The 19392-nt window shown below is 36.2% G+C and overlaps 1 protein-coding gene across 5 annotated transcripts in view; it reads right to left on the reverse strand.

Annotated features, from left to right (window-relative positions):
* LOC110294338 (UDP-glucuronosyltransferase 2A1) overlaps nucleotides 1-19392 on the reverse strand; it is a 32428-nt gene that overhangs the window by 9887 nt on the left and 3149 nt on the right. Inside the window, exons 1-2 of one of the 5 annotated variants that reach the window (XM_021162496.1) lie at nucleotides 14773-14796; nucleotides 6971-7713 (exon numbers count right to left, since the gene is read on the reverse strand). In XM_021162496.1, coding sequence (XP_021018155.1) covers nucleotides 6971-7688 — 718 coding nt within the window. In that variant the 5' untranslated portion in view covers nucleotides 7689-7713; nucleotides 14773-14796. Of the gene's footprint in view, nucleotides 1-6970; nucleotides 7714-14772; nucleotides 14797-18440; nucleotides 19210-19392 lie in introns of those variants that run through there. The other 4 variants (XM_021162495.1, XM_021162498.1, XM_021162499.1 and 1 more) reach the window with 4 other exon arrangements.

The raw sequence follows: 19392 nt of genomic DNA on the forward strand, positions 1-19392 counted from the left end.
GGAGTGGGGGGGAGGGTATGGGGGACTTTTGGGATAGCATTGGAAATATAATTGAGGAAAATACGTAATAAAAAATTTAAAAAAACCAATACTCTTTGGTATGTGAGATACAAATGCAAGGATAACCAATACACATCTTTCCCCTTACCTTTAAAAAGAACATTGGAACAAGAAAAATAATGAATGATACTTTTAAGAGCTATCTAGAGAAGATGACTACGTTGATATATGAATATTAGACAATTATTCACAGAAAAACTTGCTGTAGGTAAGAAAAAACAGTCAATGAGAATCTTTTTAATTAAACCCATTGATCTTGTGCAGGCTGGCAGATACTATTTCTAATGGCCATCGTTTAGCAGTTTTGACATGTGCATGAAGTCACAGAGCCTCATTACATAATTAGGTTCACCACCTGAGGATACTGAGCTCGGAGTTTCCAGGCAGTGCATTTAATCTATCTCAGATCTCACCACCAAAATGTTTACATGTCTTACTTGCTTTGCATTAAGTGTGCTTCTTCCAGGCTTTAGAGAAGTTCAGTAGATAAATTTTATATTCATAGATTTTAGAGTTAAGAAACAATTATTTACATTAGTCATTGAATTCTATGTTAAAGCATCCATATATGGATCTTGAATTGTTAACATGTTTGTCCTACATCAATAAGCCTTGAGATTTTATTCAAGAATTCTATAAAAAGCTGGCAGCAGTACATGCCTATAACATTAGTTTGGGGGATTTAAAGAGAAATGAATACCTGGGTTTCATTTGCTAACCAGGTTCACCAAATTGGTGGGATCCAAAGTCAATGGGCCACTTTTTTAGTATGAAAGGAAATAGCAATACGAGAAGACAATTAATACCCTCTAGCGTCCACACACAAAAACATATAACTTCACACGCATGCACACATATACCCACCTAGACACGAAGCAGTGATTCTGGGTTATAAATATGAAGTCCATGTAAAGTATAGAAAATTGAACAAATATTTACACTTAGTGACAATTAATTTCTTAATGTATACTTTTGAAGTATTAGGGAGGAAGAATGATTGGAAACATGAGAGGATCAGGGAGTTTGTTGTGAAATTGTGTCTACTAGCAGTATTAGAAAGTGCACTGTAAGTCTCAACAACTGAGTGCTAAAACATGAGCTGAACAAGGGAAACAACAACAGATGTATCAAAGTGGGCAGGGGAAAGACCTGGAGGCCTCAACCTTAAACAAATATAAGTCATACTAAAAGTGGGAGACACAGTCTTACCCAGAGAGGAGCACACCAATGGGTTATCCTTGGCCTACTGAAAACATATATTAAGCCCTGGAAACATATATTCAAATAGAATTATGCCAACTAAGCAGATTGGATTTATGTATTATATATACATGGTCCCAAGAAACTCACTGGAGCAGCCATTTTAATATCAAGTAAAAGCAATTATCAAGAAAAAGTTATCAAAAAGGATAAAGGACACTTCATACTCATCAAAGGAAAAATCAACTAAGAAGAGCTATCAATTCTGAATATCTATGCTCCAAATGCAGGGGCATCCACATTCATAAAAGAAACTTTAATAAAGCTCAAAGCACACATTGCACCTCACACAATAATAGTGGGAAACTTCAACATCCCACTTTCATCAGTGGACAGATCATGGAAACACAAACTAACCAGAGACACATTGAAACTCACAGAAGTTATGAACCAAATGTATTTAACAGATATCTTTAGAACATTTCATCCTAAAACAAAAGAATATACCTCCTTAGCACCTCATGGTACCTTCTCCAAAATTGACCATATAGGCAGTCACAAAACAGGCCTCAAACAAGAAGATTGAAATAAGCCCATGTGTCCTATCAAATCACTATGAACTAAGTCTTGTCTTTAATAGTAACAAAAACAACAGAAAGCCTACATAAATGTGGAAACTGGACAATGTCAAACTCAGTGATAAATTGGTCAAGGAGGAAATAAAGAAATTAGAGACTTTTGAGAATTTAATGAAAATGAAGGCACAACATACCCAAACTTACAGGGCACAATGAAAGCAGTGCTAAGAAAACTCAGCTCTGAGTGCCTCCAAAAAGAAGCTGGAGTGAGCATACACTAGCAGCTTAACAGTACACCTGAAAGCTCTAAAACAAAACAAAACAAAAAAGCAAATACACCCAAGAGGAGTTGATGGCAGGAAATAATCAACCCCAAGACTAAAATCAACCAAGTAGAAACCAAAAGAACTATACAAAGCCAGGAGTTACTACAACAAAACCAGGAGCTGATCCTTTGAGAAAATCAACAAGATAGATAAACCCATAGCCAGAATAACCAGAAGGCATAGAGGTAGTATCCAAATTAACAAAATCAGAAATGAAAAAGGAGACCTAACAACAGAAACCAAGGAAATACAAAAAAAAAAAAAAAAAATCTCCAGATCGTACTACAAAAGCCTATACTCAACAAAACTGGAAAATCTTGATGAAATGGACAATTTTCTAGACAGATACCAAATACCAAAAATAAATCAGGAACAGATAAACAATCTAAATAGTCCCTTAACCCCTAAAGAAATAGAAGGAGTCACTAGAAGTCTTCCAACCAAAAAAAGCCCAGGACCAGATGGATTTAGTGCAGAATTCTATCAGACCTTCAAAGAAGACTTAATTCCAGTACTCTTCAAACTATTTCACAAAATAGAAACAGATGGAACACCACCCAATCCATTCTATAAAGCCATAGTTACCCTGCGTGTTCTCCCTAGGAGATGGAATGGTTTCTGTCTAATCAGGAACTTGGCACAGTTCCCTTTCATAGTGTTCTTCATAAGAGATTTTTTTCTACTTATATCATGTTTAATGTTCCAAATAGATTTTAAAAACTGTTTGAGTGCATTACTTTTAGCTCCAGAAGATATCATGAATATTTAAGAGGTATTTAACTATTATTATTAATTCTTTTGATGACTAAAAAAGAATAATAATATAAAAATAATGCATTTCTCTTTTTCACTATTAGTTTGTTCACACTGGCTATCCCTAACCCTATAGAAATACATAATATCCAGGAAAAGGCATTACATATCACCAGTTTCTGACAATGTCCTTCTACCTAAAATATTTTCTGTTCAAAAGTGTTTAGTGGGCAAGTGAGCTGGCTCAGTAGGTAAAGGTGTTTGCCACCCAGCTTAAGGACATGAATTCAATCCTGAGGATTTAAATGGCAGACGATGAGACAGATCCCTAACTTAAATTACAGCCTCCACCTGCACTCCATGGCATACAGAGAGGGGAGGGTTTGGGAGGAAGGAGAGAAAGGGGATGTTCAGTAATCTAGGGAACACAGAGGACTTAAGTATTTAAAAACCAACATCTCAAATGGTAGGATTTGCAAGTCTAGTCATTATTCTGTAATGTAAGAAGTAAAGATTTTTTTTACTTACAAAGACATTCGCAAACATTATATGATAGTAATGGCTTACTTTGATTTAGCACCTACCATGTTTTTCTGCAGATTTTTGCTTTTAAATTTAACTCTTACTAAAACACAAGGCAATAGCAGTTTGAGAAAGAGTGTTAATTATTTATAACCAACCCCAAGCTTCATTTGTCAATAAAACGTGCAGTTTACCAACTTACCACATCCAAAGATATAAAAACTCCATGGTTAACCTTCTTGGCAACTGTGTGAATTTCTTAATGACCCCTGTGTGTGTCCTTTGAGAGTTTCCTACAACTCATTTTGATTATATTCACCCCTTACCCAATTCTTTCCAGATATGCCCTCTCCCATACTCACCCAACCTTTTGTTGTACTTTGTTTTTTAAATTCTCAAGATCAATTAGTGCTCCCTTAATACTCTTAAGTGTCTGGCCTTCCAATGGAGCTTGTAGAGTTATTACATTCTCAGAGGAAACTGTCTCTCCCTTTCCTAGTGGCTGACAATTGCCAGTGGCTCTGGGTGATAGGTATGATTTCATGATCCACTCCTAACACCCTGCAGAGATTTAGTTCAGTTTTTACTTACACAGGTTTTAATCATATTGTTGCAATCACTGTGAGTTCCTATGTGCAGGTTCCCTGCTGTGTCCAAAAACACCTTTCCTTCTAGTCATCCACATGTCTCTGTATGTAACATGTCTCTGTATGTAATGTACATATGACATTACCACTGCCTCTGTGTGCATCTCTGTATTTACATATGAGGTCATACTCTTCCTTTGCATGTGACTATGTATGTACCTATGATGTCAGCTTCAGCTGTTGTTTCCCAGATGCTATTTAATTTTTATTGTTGTTGTACCATTCTCCAGCAACCCACAGGGTGGGTGGGTGACCAGCAACCCACAGGGACCTAGAAGTACAAGTAGATATAACCAAGCTTAGCTGTTTTTTGTTGTTTGTTTGGTTTGTTTTGCTTGTGATTTTTTTTTTTAAATATATGTACTGGGGATTGGACTCAAAACCCTCATTATTTCAAGGCAAACACTTACCTACATCTTTGCAAGATATTTATTAGCAAGCTTTTATGTCTAGATCCTTACTGTCATATCATCATGGCTCTGCCATTAAAGAGTTAATGAACAGTATGGTGTAAACAATATTTAACCTAACTTTGTATAAGTGACAGAATGCATCCACACACATGAACTTCTAACATCCAGTGAAATTATTAACGTAATTTACAGAGAATAAAAGACGCTGACTGAAAGCTTCATTAAATCATGTGCCAGACCACCTGGCGTGGTGGCACACGCCTTTAATCCCAGCACTTGGGAGGCAGAGGCAGGTGGATTTCTGAGTTCGAGGCCAGCCTGGTCTACAAAGTAAGTTCCAGGACAGCCAGAGATACACAGAGAAATCCTGTCTAGAAAACAAACAAACAAACAAAACAGAACAAAAACAAAAACAAAAATCATGTGCCTGATTCCAGACCAAACAACATGGATCTCTACCCAAAAACAAACATAATTTCCTAAGCCTTCACTATCATACTGGTTAAATGTCTACATTAAGGGAGGTGCACAGCTTAGTTGGTACCTATGATACTATGATACATAGTGTATCCTGCAAACATGAGCAATGAATGATAACTATTACAGAACATGTATCAGAGACTGAAAAATGACCATTTAGACAATGCTCAAATCTAAATTAAAGTGTGTGTTTGATCAGCTTGAGAGATGGCTCAGCAGTTAATAACTTATAATGTTTTTTCAGAATACCCAAGTTTAGTTACCAGTATCATGCCAGGTAGCTCACTATTAATTATAACTCCAGCCCTAGGGGCATACTACCCCTCTAGCCTTCATGGACACAAACATACATACATACATACACACACATATACATTTCCATATAACCATACACACACAAATACATTAACTTAAACATGAAAATCATCTGCTGAAGCAGTTCTAAGGCATAATATATTTAAAATGCCTTCAAAATAAATCCTAAATTACACTGTATGAAATATAAAAATAAATCATTTTACTTACCATTTTGTAGTTACCAGACCATCAAAGATCATTGAAAATTTTAATTAGCCTTCATATTTTACCTTACATACATGACATGTAAAATGTCTTCCCTCTATAAAATTTTATGAAGAAATCAAAACAAATTCCTGTGGATATTTGGATAAAAGACTTCCAAAATATACAATAAAGCAAAAGAAATGATTTTGCCTGTAACATGAAGAGTTAAAGTCAAATAGAATCTCAGTGTTGCAGGAATTATAGCATGCAGTGGCCAATAATTCCCTTGAAGCCTGAAAGGATTTTGACACAGGCAAAACACTCAGCATCCTTAAAACCTTGTTCAAATGTTATCCTTAATGTTGATACCTCCCATGGCCTCTCTGGATAAGTACAATTTCAGTTTCACTCCAACACATTGATTTTCTTGTTCTACTACATAGCATATGTCATACTTTAGCATATGTGGACATATATCATATAAATATATTTTTATATGTATACTTAAAAGTATACATATAAATATACAAGCATTTATTTGTATACAATACATTATTATATGTGATGACTTATTAGCTTCAAATGTAAGCTCTAAAGGGGTAATTTTAGTCTGCTGTGCTCATTGTAATTTTTATATGCAGCAATTTATTAACCACCTATTTTATGTTCAGTAAATATTCCTTTACACAAAGAATAGGAAAGGAAGAAAATGAAAAGGATAGAAGAGGTAAAAAGGATGAAAAACTGGGTAGAGGAAACTGGTTTGCACCTAACTTCTGCAAGAAAACATCACTGGCAGCCTCCAGTGTTATTCTGTGTACTAATTAATCCCCCTGGGTATGAACAGAGCTGGAGGACAGTCATTCCGGAAAGAAAAGAAATATGGAAGTAAATCTCATGAGGGTCAGAAAGAGATGCAATATAAGCCATCATCCAGAACTGCCTCCTCAGTTAGCATTGTTTTATGTGATTGGCGCTATTAAGGCAGCTTTAAGGCCACAAGTCTGTAGACACATTTTGAGGAGAGAGGGTGAGGCACCCTGAGATGTCTAGGATGAAAAGGGATCAGCAGAGTTGGATGTACTTGTGAGTTTCCCAATGATGACCTTTTATATTTTCCAATATATTTTTGTGGATAAAGGCTGAGAATAAAGAGAGAATATGTATTATTACAATACTGCCCATTTTGTTCATATGGCTATTATCATATTTTACCTTAGTAAAAGTGGGTTTTATTGGTATTTGAAAGTTTGTTTAAACATTGGAAAGCTACTAACTAAAATAAGAACATTTTCTTTCTGGTGAATGAATGATAACAATAAAAAATTAATAAAACGTTTTTTGAAGAATTTTCTTAAACAAAAACAGTAACTAAAGACGTGTAGAGATATAACAAATATATTCAATTCATTTTGGGATAGGTAACTTTAGCTGAATGAGAATGAAGGTATCTATAATCATCAATAGGAAGAAATTCTGAGACTCACCTAGAACTTTGCTGTAGTATGAATTCCATTCTCCCCAGTAGGTCTTAAATATATAGTCTTGCAGAGAATAGGAAATGATATTCTTAACCCTTTCACCAAAAGACATCTGGTCACTGAGCTCTGACAGGGCTGCAGGTACGTACGAGATGGGGGCAGGAATTTTCCCACAATGCCTCTCTACTGTAAAGGCTGGAGAGAAGCGTAGTGTATACACAAAGGGAATCCCCAATTTCAGAGCCACCAGCTCTCCACACATGGTTACTGGGTCAGCTAGTAACACATCGAAGCCACCTTTTTGCAGTCTTTCCATTACAGTGGGATTGTTTAGTACACCATCACACATTTGCTTATTGGTTGTGTAGAAAGTAGCAAGTAACTTTCCTAGTTCTTTGTAGAAAGTCCACATTGTGAGAGGCGTTGGCCTGTGGTCCAGCCACAGGGCTATCATATGCTCAATTATTTCATCTATCTTGCTTTTTGTGTAGGAAACCGGAATCTCTTCAAAATTTATAAAGGCATCAGGTCTGGAGTTGATAAATAAAGTTTCTGATGGAGCCAGTACAGTCACACTGTGATTTCTTTGAACCAACTCCTCAAGAAGAATCTTAATATTTAGCCAATGGCTGCCATCTGTAGGCCAAACTACCACATTCCCGCTGAGAACAATTTCAGCCAGAGCCAAATGAAAAATAAGCAGCTGTAAAACCTTCTTGATCATGGCGACATCCACTATGAATGACTGGCTAATTTTAAGATGAAAAAGAAAAATTCAATGTATTTAGGTAGATTTCAGGTAAAATAACCTTGAATATGATAGGCTAGTAACACCCATTCATAGGCCCATATTATATAAGTTAAGAAGGAACTTATAAACTTCATATGCATCAACATGATTGTAGTTTGGGTAGAAATCTAGTCTGAATATAATGAATAGAACCTATGAGAGGTGTGTGTCTTAGTCAGGGTTTTACTGCTGTGAACAGACACCATGACCAAGGCAAGTCTTATAAAAAACATTTAATTGGGGCTGGCTTACAAGGTCAGAGGTTCAGTCCATTATCATCAAGGTGGGATGTATGATAATGGCAGTATCCAGGCAGGCATGGCTCAGGCAGAGCTGAGAGTTACATGTCTTCATCCAAAGGCTNCTAGTGGAAGATTGACTTCCAGGCAACTAGGGTGAGAGTGTTAAGCACACACTCACAGTGACACACCTACTCCAACCAGGTCACACCTCCAAATGGTGCCACTCCCTGGTCCAAGAATATACAAACACCACATTCCACTCCCTGGCCCTCATAGACTTGTTCAAACACATGAGTCTAGGGGGCGGGGGCATTCTTAAACATAGCATAATGCAAAATGCATTTAGTCCAACTTTCAAAATCCTCATAGTCTATAGCAGTCTCAGCAATGTTAAAAGTCCAAAATTCAAGGTCACTGAACTGTAATCACCAAAGAAAGACAGGAAGCCAACAGGGCAAATTCCCAACTCTGCATCTCCATGGCTAATGTCAAGGTGGTCTTCAGATCTCCACTCCTTTTTCACCTTTGTTGACTGCAACAAACTGCTTTCTCCTGGGCTGGTTCCACTCCCTGTTAGCAGCTTTCCTCAGCATGTATCCCATGGCTCTGGCATCTTTAACATCTTTGAGTCTCCAAAGCAATTTCAATGGTAACAGCTTCTTGTTTCAGTATCTAGGGTTCCACTTGATCTTTTGGCCTCCTCCCAATGGCTGACATCACTTCTGCAGCTCTGCACTCTGTAGCACTCTAAGCTCAGGTTGATCCACTCCACTATGGCTGCTGTTCTTGGTGATCATCGCATGGTACTGACATCTCCAATACAGTGGGGTGTTCCACTCCAACTGGGCTTCACCTATAGCCTCTCATAGGCTCTCTTCATGATGCTAAGCCTCAAATCCTTTGCACAACCCCTTCAGTCCTGGGCCAAAAACTACAGCTGAGGCTACACCTTCTCCAGTGGCCTTGCATTACCTCTCACAGTGCCAAGTTTTTCATGACACCTTCATGCCTTCAAAACCTGGTGATTCTTACACATTACCAAGTCCAGCGGCAGCACAAGGTACAACCTTGGCTATCTCTGGAACACAACTTCTTTGTGCTCCCAGAAAACAATTCCCAGAAGATTTCACCTCAGTGATGCTGGTCTCTTCTTAATCATTGCTAATTTCTTAGCTCCACCTAACCAGCATCAATTGTCCCAGTAGTTCCTTTCATTCTTAACTCTAGAGCCAGAGTCACATGGCTGAAGCTGCAGAGTTCTGCTGCTTGCAAGAACTAGAACATGATCCTCTTGTACTATTACATTATCACTGACTTTATGTTTTCCAAATCCTTCACTGTCTAAGGTTGGCTATCCTGGATCTTGCTCTGTAGATTGACTTTGAATGCAGAGATCGGCATGTCTGTCTCCTGAGACTAAAGGTATGTACCACCATGCCTGGATCTAATTTAGCTGGGAAGGATCTTGCCCCAAGGTCCCATTCTCTTAATCTGTTATCTCCTAGAAAACAGGATTTTGCTCTATTTCACTTCCTGGTACCCCTTTAATAATCGAACCATATATTTTATATTTTTTCCTTTATAAGCTTGCTATGCTTGTTCAAACTTCTCTTCATAAGACTTAACCAGAGAACAAAGTCNCTGCTGGGCTTTTTTGAAACTTCCTTTGTCAATACAATTAATNTGAGTCTCTTCACCTTAGCCTCAGGCAGACTTTTCAGACAAGGCAAAAAGTAGCTACATTCTTCACCAAAATACCACAAAAACAATCTTTATGCCACATACTGAAATTCTTCTCCTTTGAAATCTTTTGGGCCAGGTCAACACAGTTCAAATTACTCCCAGCAACAAAATCTTCCATATTCCTACTAGGATAACCTATTAAACCCCATTTAAAGCATTTCACTGTGTTCCAAGTTCAAAGTCCCAAAATCCATATTCTTTCAAATAATAGCATGGTCAGGCTTATCACAGCAATACCCCAGTCCCTGGTACCAACTTCTGTCTTAGTCAGGGTTTTACTGCTGTGAGTAGACACCATGACCAAGGCAAGTCTTATAAAAAAATAACATTTAATTGGGGCTGGCTTACAGGGTCAGAGGTTCAGTCCATTATCATCATGGTGGGATATATGATAATGGCAGTATCCAGGCAGGCATGGCACAGGCAGAGCTGAGAGTTACATGTCTTCATCCAAAGGCTGCTAGTGGAAGATTGACTTCCAGGCAACTAGGGTGAGAGTGTTAAGCACACACTCACAGTGACACACCTACTCCAACCAGGTCACACCTCCAAATGGTGCCACTCCCTGGTCCAAGAATATACAAACCATCACAGTGTTGTTGTGTCTTCTGTGACACCAGATCCACTTTGGAAAATTATATATGTCCTCATTATAAGGCATTTTTGTAGGTATTGTCTTATTAGACCCTCCTCCAACACTGTGTGTAAGATGTTATCTCTTGCATTTCATTGAGAACTACAGTAGAGTTTTGTTGCATATCCTAAAACTAATATGCAAAGTTGTTCAGCTGGGATTATATTTTCAAATTTATTTGGCCCACTGCTGAACTGGCATGATCATTCACATTTAGTAAGAAAACGGAAAATAACTTCCACACATTGTAGATTTCCATGAGTCACTCACTACTTTTATAAGTTTTAGATTGACTGGATTGTGGAGTACATTGATATACATTATAAAGAGGATGGCCTTTTTATTCTGAGTGATTGATTCATCTTTCTTCCTGCTTCCTTGTTATAGTCAATTCTCATTTTATGCCATCTTTTAAAACAATTCAGAACACAGCTCCTAGAAGGCTGTTGAAATAGGGTCTGTTTTACATGATTTGTTTGAAAACTACGCAAGAGGAACCCAGGAGTACAGTAAGCCCCAACCAAAACCACTATATCATTTGAAGGTTTTGAGATGCTGGAGAAATGTCTAGGTTACCTTGGTCTCACTTTTCTTTGGTGTAAATGAAAGGCAGCCAAACTAAGATTGGATTGGTTTGTAAATTTGCCCTTCTCTGCAGAGCCTGTTTCCCTCAGAACACTGGCATAATATTCTTAATAGTTTTACAGATTTGTCCAGGGTTAGGAGATTAAAAAGTGTGGTGATTAAGTTAGTGATCTAGCTTTAAACAAGGGTGAACAGGTGCTTAGAGATACCACCTGCAGTTCTGAACATTTCTAAAGTGAGCAAAGGCAATTACAAAATGAAGGACTCCATAAGTTAAGCCGTGAGAAAAAATAGAATGATAAAAAGGATAAAAAGCAAAGTTAAAGAATGGACACTCAGAATCAGTTACTCCTGAAGCAGTTCCGGGCCCTTCCCTAACCAAGGGATCAGGAACAGAGTGCAAGGGAAACTTGGGGAAAATATCAGAATTATCATTTTTTATTGGATATTTTCTTTATTTACATTTCACATGTTATGCCTTTTCCTGGTTTCCTTCCATCCCATAAACACCCTATCACATCTTCCCTCCCCCTGCTTCTGTGAGGGTGTGCCTCCACCCACCCACCCACTCCCACCTCCCTACCCTCTCCCCTACACTGGGGTATCTATCAATCCTTCATAGGACCAAGGACCTCTCCTCCCATTGATGCCTGACAAGGTCATCCTCTGCTACATATGCAGCTGGAGGCATGTGTACTACTTTGTTGATGGCAGAATTGTCAATTTTATAGTCTCTGAGGAGACACCTCCAACTTGGAGAGAACTGTCATGCTTTTGCAACCAGTTTAGCTTCAAAACAAAGAAGACAGAGCATGTCAAATTTCTGGCCGTATGGATGTAATCTGCCACGCCTCTAAAATGCTTGGAAGTTTAAAACAGGGAATTTTCAAAGACTCGGGAGATCCCTGCTAGACAATAGATAATTGTATTACTCTGTGATGAAGAAATGTTGCTTTTGGTTAACAGTGGAAGCAGACATTTTTTTTTTAAGACATCATATATGGGTGGTAAAGAGTTTATATTCATGAGTGTTGCTTTGGGCATCTGACATATTTGTTCCCTAATTCCAGGTACTCCCAAAATATTTAACAATATTGCATATTCAAAACATGGAAGTACATTCAATTTGTGGAGGCTTGCAAGTATTAACTTACAAACTTAAATTTCCACAAATGGCAAAAGAAGAGCACATCAAATCTATCTGACTTAATAATGAAAGTGGCATTTGGCAGATAAAATTATTTATTTTCTAAAATTAATTTCTAATAATTTATTTTACATTAATTATTTAGTCTCCATGAGTACCTGGTTTAAATAAACCTCTGAATATAACATTTAGTTAAATAGCTTATTATTATTTCAAATTTCTTAGGTAATTTATATATGTATTATATAATTATGTATAGTCTATAACCCTAAATAAATAAAAGATATTTCTTTAAATTCTTGCTTGTTTTTTGTGCTGGTCAGAGCATAAAACTTATAATAGTGTATAATGGATTTTCTATGCTCTGTTGTCATGAATTATATATCATTTCTTTTAAAAATATTACACAGTTTTGGCAGTGCTTTAGAAAATATTATAAAAATAAAAATTACCTGCTTTAAGTTTAAGCAATCATACTTGAAATGTGTAGATGCTTTTTCTTATTTTCAGCTAGAAACTGTTCACAGAAGATGCTTAGAGTCAGAAAAATATCCCAGACAACAACCCTTTGACATCAGAGAGCCACAGAGTGCTATACCTTAAGGAATAATGGATAACATAGTAACAACACAAGCAATTAAACTCCATGTAGCAAATCAGGTTAGGCAAAAAACAGAATTACAAATTAAAAAAATGAAACAATGACTACTAATGTTCAAATAACAGATAGAAATTATGTTAAATAACATACATTTCTATCATAAATTTAAATTGGAAGAAACAATTCTGGTATCTGGTATAGTAAGCAATACCTACAGTGTGGTTCTTTTTGCTTAGGATTATTTTAGCAATTCAGGTCTTCTCTGATTTCATATAAATTTTAGTTTTGTTTCTTTCTGTTTCTGAGTATAATTTAATGGGAATTTGATTAGAATTGCGTTGAATCAGTAATTTCCTTTTGATATTATGGTCTTTTACACAATATTAATTCTGCTAATCCACAGCATAGGGAGTCTTTTCATCTTCTAATGTCTTCCTTGATCACTTTCTTTAGATATTCAAAGTTTTCATTGAAGAGTTCTTTCAGTTCCTAGGTTAAGTTGTATTTTTGAACCTACTATGAACTGTAGTTTTCCCATGATTCTTTTCCCAGCATGCTTGCTATCAGTATATACTGTACACTATATGATATAAGGCTTATACTTATTTTCATAACTTGATTTTTAATGCTGAAATTCCTGATTATTTTTATGTTTTCTGATGGAATTTTTAGGACATTTTATTTATTATAATACCTGCAAATAGGGAGAAAATTGCTTGTTTTTCTACTTGTATCCTTTTAATTTTCTTCCTCTGTCTTATTGCTCAAGCTAGCTCTTCAAACACAGCATTGAAAAGAAGTAGCGATAGTGGACAGGCCTGTATCTATTCTGATTTTATTGAGTTTTTTTTCCATTTATATTGTTGTTGGCCATGGATTTATTATGCTGAGATACTCCAACTTCAACTGATACTACTGCAATGCAATCTACCACCAAGGCTCAGTGAAAATCGCGGTGGTGGGGGGGTGGGGGAAGGTTGTCGGACAGAGTTTGAGGACACCTGTTGCTACACACTGTCCTCTAAGCACAACAGAAAAGGTGTACCCATGAAATCTCAACAATATAGTGCCTAAAAAAGAACAGAATAATGACAACATGAACTGACATGCCAATATAGACAGGAAGAATTCTTTATGGTCTTGTTCCAGATGAAGACATGGTCAATAGCTCCTAAGAGAGGGAGAACTAGTTTCCTTCAATGAGGATCTCTTGCCGTGGTTTGCAAATCCCAAGTATTGAGCTCTGGACACATGCACATATAAGCAAAGCTAAATAAATCCATCAACTTTATGTATACTTAAACACATATATGTGCATATACATATAATAATAATGACAGAGAGATCATTAATTTGGAGAAGAGCCAGGGTCAGAAGGAGTTGAAGGACAGGAGAGAGATGGAGATGATTCAGATGCAATAATAGCATATAAAGTTATCAAAAATAAATTAGAACAAAAGTCTAAACCATAGAAGGCACAGGACCCTTTAATTTGAATACTATTTTAAGTGATTACTATATAACTTTATGTTAACCTGCCTGATTTTTTTAAACCTTAATACTTTCATCTATAATAATGATTTTTGTGCCCTGAAGTGGAGTAAATTAGTTACAAAGATATGCAACAAAGACAAAAATCTATATGAAGACTTTGCTATAGCTCCAAGGAACTGGATAATTTAGTTGTTGCTAGCTATGATTACTATACAAATCAATGAGGGTTAATGAAAGTGTCACGACGGGGGAAAGGGTAATTTTGACATGGTGAGATACAAATCCTAGCAATTAATAGAGATTAAGGATTCATGTTGTGGTTTTCATCACATTCTTCCACAGAGAAGTAATATCTGGGAAATTTGGCACATTTATTTTCTCAGCTGTGACAATTTGAGACCTGGATGCATTTGGAGCCATTACAAAACTTCAATTAGAGCAGGGGACTAAAAGCAGATCATAAATGCATGTGATCATCTGGAAAAATTTCAAGCCCACTGCCTGCATCATTTTCATTACTATTTACTAAAATAAGTTACTTATGCCAGTATGCTAGTATTTTTAATTCTTACCTGTACTTTTAAAACCAAGTGTCCATGTCCCTCAGATCAACAGATTACTAGTCTGGGTAAAAACCACAAACTTATATAGACATTCTGAGTCAGAATAGAGGTAATTCATTTAGCAACACAATGCTGTATATCAAGATCACAGTAAAGAACATCTATATAAAACCTCATTATTTTCTCATGAACAAACTGTTAAGAAAGATTAGTTTCTCCTTCCTCGAGTCTAGAATTGTGTGATTCTATAATTAGCACTAATTTAAAAGCAAAGAACAATCGTCTTTGTATTCTGAAATTTCATCCTGGAAAAGGTTACATGACAAATGATCTCACAGGTATAAAAGGTCTATAGGGATTTGGGGAATTATGATGGTAAAATAATTTTATTAATAAGAGTTATAGTGTGAAGATGACACAATCCAAACAACCCAGAGAACTGTCTAGTACATCTTTCTCTTGCATTAAGTGTGATGTTGCACAGATTATGATTCCTTGTTTACTACAGGTGTGAAGACATAATTGAGCTTTGATCACCTTTAGAGCTTCATTTCTCTAAGAACTCTCTATCTCTATTTTTTTCATCTCTCTTTGTCCTTTTCTTTTTTTTTCTCTTCGTCCTTTTTAAGCACTCATTTTGACTGTACTATGTGGTCCATTTCCTTGAGTCTTCATAGCTTCCCAATATAGACGCCAGACCTATCCTTGTTTTCTCTAACAGGCAGAAGGACTAAGTTGTCATATACATGCTGAAATAAATCATCAGTTTATGAACCATGGAACAAAGGTTAACAAAGAAGGAGAAATTGACACCTATAGTTAGCACAGAATAAAGAGTTAAAATTGACACCACAGTTTTCAATTATGCTCATCGACTTTTGGATATGAGTAAAAGATATTCACATTCAAAAATCATTTGTGAATATTTACTCTGATAAATAGGTATCCATTTACAAGTATTTTATATTAGATATTTGAAAGAACTCAGGGTTCAAGGTATGGTTACCAACAAACCTCCAGTTCTCTTTCTGAAGTTCTTATGAACCATCGGTTTGCTTTATTCATTTTATCATTTTCAAAAGATACTTGATGTCATTCAATTCTTTCATTCATTAGCTACTAAGCATTGCTAGGCCACACAAGAACTAACTGGAAAACACTGTCACTTCTCTACTTGGACACAATGATGTTCATTACTAATGGAGATAAATGAAAACACAAACTTGAACTTGATGTTCCAAAATAGATAATAAACTTCAGAACTTAGCAACAGGACATATATTTCATCAAATGTGATATTCATTCCTTGTTTGTCTCATCCTCGTTGATAAGAGTTTTATCTGGTACATTATACCAGACAGCAGAATAAAATATTGATATTTAGCATCTGCCACCTATGAAATGCATCACTATCATGTAGTTTGAAAGTATTTTGGGTACATTCAAAGATGTTCATACCCTGTAAAACCATTGCATGATTTTAAATCATTTGTTTCTTGGCAAATCCAGAAATATGCTATGTAACAAAATAGAAAAATTGCAAGAAATCTGCATGTGATGGGAAAGCACAAAACAAGGAAAAGAAGACAATGTCGGGTTAGGAATGCTATTCCAATCTCTCACCCCTTGCCTTCTCTCTGAAATAAATATTCAGTTTAACTCATTATGTATTGGTCCTTGCCAGATCTTCTACAAAGTATCACATACACAACCATGAAATACATTATTCACACTACCGAATTTTATTTATTTTATACAATTTACCTCAGACAACCCTGTCATTTGTAACTTCTTGAAAGCAGAAATACTGAAACTCTTTTAATCTTACATCTTTTCTCACTCTTCAAAAGGAGCCAATCAACCTTAAGGAACTGTATCTAATAAGCTAATACAAACTGGGTATGTAGTATCTCTCAGTTTGTAAAAACTACATATTCATGAATTTCATTATTTCTTTAAACTTTCCTGCTCGAAATGAGATAATTAAAATATGGATGAAAAGGGAAAATATTACTTTTCTGTGGCTACACAACTGTAGACTCCTACTATATCCACAAATTGTTTTAACAGTGTTACTATATACTATCTTTCTCTATGAATTTTTCATCCTCTTTTAGCCATCTTCTCAACACATGCCCTTCTCATACATTTTTTAAAAGAAGAAAATAATGCAGTTTTATTATTTTGGAAGGAGAAAATAATGCAGACTGTCCACTTAGTCTATGCATCTATCCAGACATTTTGGTAAAACATAAATTTTGTCAAAAAATTCCTCTAAACACTTCCAAGCTGAAATGCTTAGTATAATGTACAAAAGATTATCAATATATATATACTGAGCATTGGTAGAGGCTGTTCATTTGGTAATATTTCTTGATACAGAAACATGAAGGCCTGAGTTTATATACCAGCACTCACACTGAAAATATTTATGAATATGACCACATATGTCAGTAACCCCTAAACTTTTGTAAACCAGAGTGTTGCCAGAGCTCATTGTTCAGAGAAAGTGTTCATTGACAAAGGGATAAGGCAGAGGGTGACAGCAGCAAAGCAAATGTCATCTTCTAGATTCTGTCATAAATGGGCACATACTTTGACACATGAGCACACATGCCAACACAAACACACACATGCATGCAGACATGGAATTAAGAACTTTGGCATCCCTAACATCTCTCTCTTATCTCCCACCTCTCATATTGACCTACACTCCCACACTCACAGTACTTTACATGGTATATTAGAACATGATATATTTGTTCTGATTTCTAACATGGGCACAATTTTCATTCCAGTGATTGTTTCCCAAAAGAACTGATATTTTTTTGCCTATACGATTTTTGGTGCCAGGCAGTGGTGGTGCACGTCTTTAATCCCAGTACTCGGGAGGTAGAGGCAGGCAGATTTCTGAGTTCGAGACCAGCCTGGTCTACAGAGTGAGTTCCAGGACAGCCAGGGCTACACAGAGAAACCCTGTCTCGAAAAACCAAAAAAAAAAAAGATTTTCAGAAGATCATTCAAGTAAAACCTATCTAGTCTACCCTATTTCTGTATTTGCCTGCATACATCATTCCAGTGGTAATCTCTTTTCGAAGCCAGTATTTGATGAAACCCATGAAGAGTAAAGCATAAACATCATAGAAAAAGACAAAAACTATTTGACTTAGGGACTATCTGTGGATGCAGTGATGCTATCAAGATACATGTTGTGAATAAACAGCAGTTGAAGGTACTCTCAAAATAGCTTAGTCTCTAGTAAGCACTAGTTGGAGAATATATGTACTTAAGAAAAAAAAAACGTATAGACGTTGGCCTATATAACAGAAGGCTAATGAAAAAATGTAATTTCTCCCAGATACATTGGCACAAAACTGAAATTTCTAGGGAAATTTTATTCTTGTGTTAGTTCTAAACAAGGTTTAGTTTTACTTGTCAATCCAATTTATTTGTCAAAGCCTTTATTCATATGATCGAAAGCTTAAGCTCATAGAATTAACAAATTACTCTAATAATTCTACCACCTGTGCTTGTTCAAAAATACTCTTTCCTTTTAGCATATGATAAAACTAGTATATTGCTACACAGACTTCAAATTATAGATAGACGTACAGAATTAAAGGACTTACTAGAAGCCTTGCTTATATTCAAATGACAAAAGAAAAATGGCTACATACCTAAAGCTTTAGTATAATAGGAATCCCACTGCTTCCAAAGAGTTTCAAACATGTAGTCCTGCATTCGGTACGAAATGAAGTTTCTTACTCGGTCAGTGAAGGACATCTGGTCTGTGAGTTCTGACAGAATTGCAGGTACATAGGAAGGAGGGAATGGGACCTTTCCACAATGCTTTTCCACTGTGGAGGCAGGGGAAAACCGCAAGGAATAGATAAATGGAATTCCCAGTTTTAAAGCCACGATGTCACCACAAGGAAATACTGGGTCTGATAATAGTACTTCGAACTTTTCTTTCTGCAGCTTGGCCATCAGCTTTTCATTCTTAAGAACGCCATCACAGATAGCTCTGGACACCAAGTGGAACTCCTCAATGACTTTGGCCATTTCCTTATAGAAAGTCCATATAGTTGAAGGAGATGGCCTGTTTTCCAGCCATGTCAAAACAAAGTCCTTGATCACACTTTCAATTTTTTCCTTGCCAAAGGGCACTGGATATATTTCGAATGTCAGAGATGGGCTGATGGATGATGGTGTGATGAAAAGGGCCCCGGAGGCCACAAGGACAGTCACATTATGCTCTTTTCTTAGGAGTTCATCTATTATGATCTTAACATTTAGCCAGTGACTGCCTTCCATGGGCCAGATGAGAATGTTCCCACCAAGACTCATTCCTAGAAAGCTTATCTGAAGAGAACAGAGCAAAATGTTCTTCAACATGACTGATTTGATGTAGACTTCTTAAAATGTGGAACAAATTTCTCTACTTTCCTAGAAAAAAAAAGAAATACAAAAATATGACTCACTTTTTACTTAAATAATATTTTAGTAATCCTTTCTCTTCCATAAGTTATTAGCAGCAATAGATTCATATTTAATGGAATCAGGCTAAAAGTAAGCTATTATGATTTTCAGTGTGATTCCTACTTTTTTTTTTTTTTTTTTTTTTTGAGA

Source organism: Mus caroli, chromosome 5, assembly GCF_900094665.2.
Source record: "Mus caroli chromosome 5, CAROLI_EIJ_v1.1, whole genome shotgun sequence".
Taxonomy (NCBI): Eukaryota; Metazoa; Chordata; class Mammalia; order Rodentia; family Muridae; genus Mus; species Mus caroli.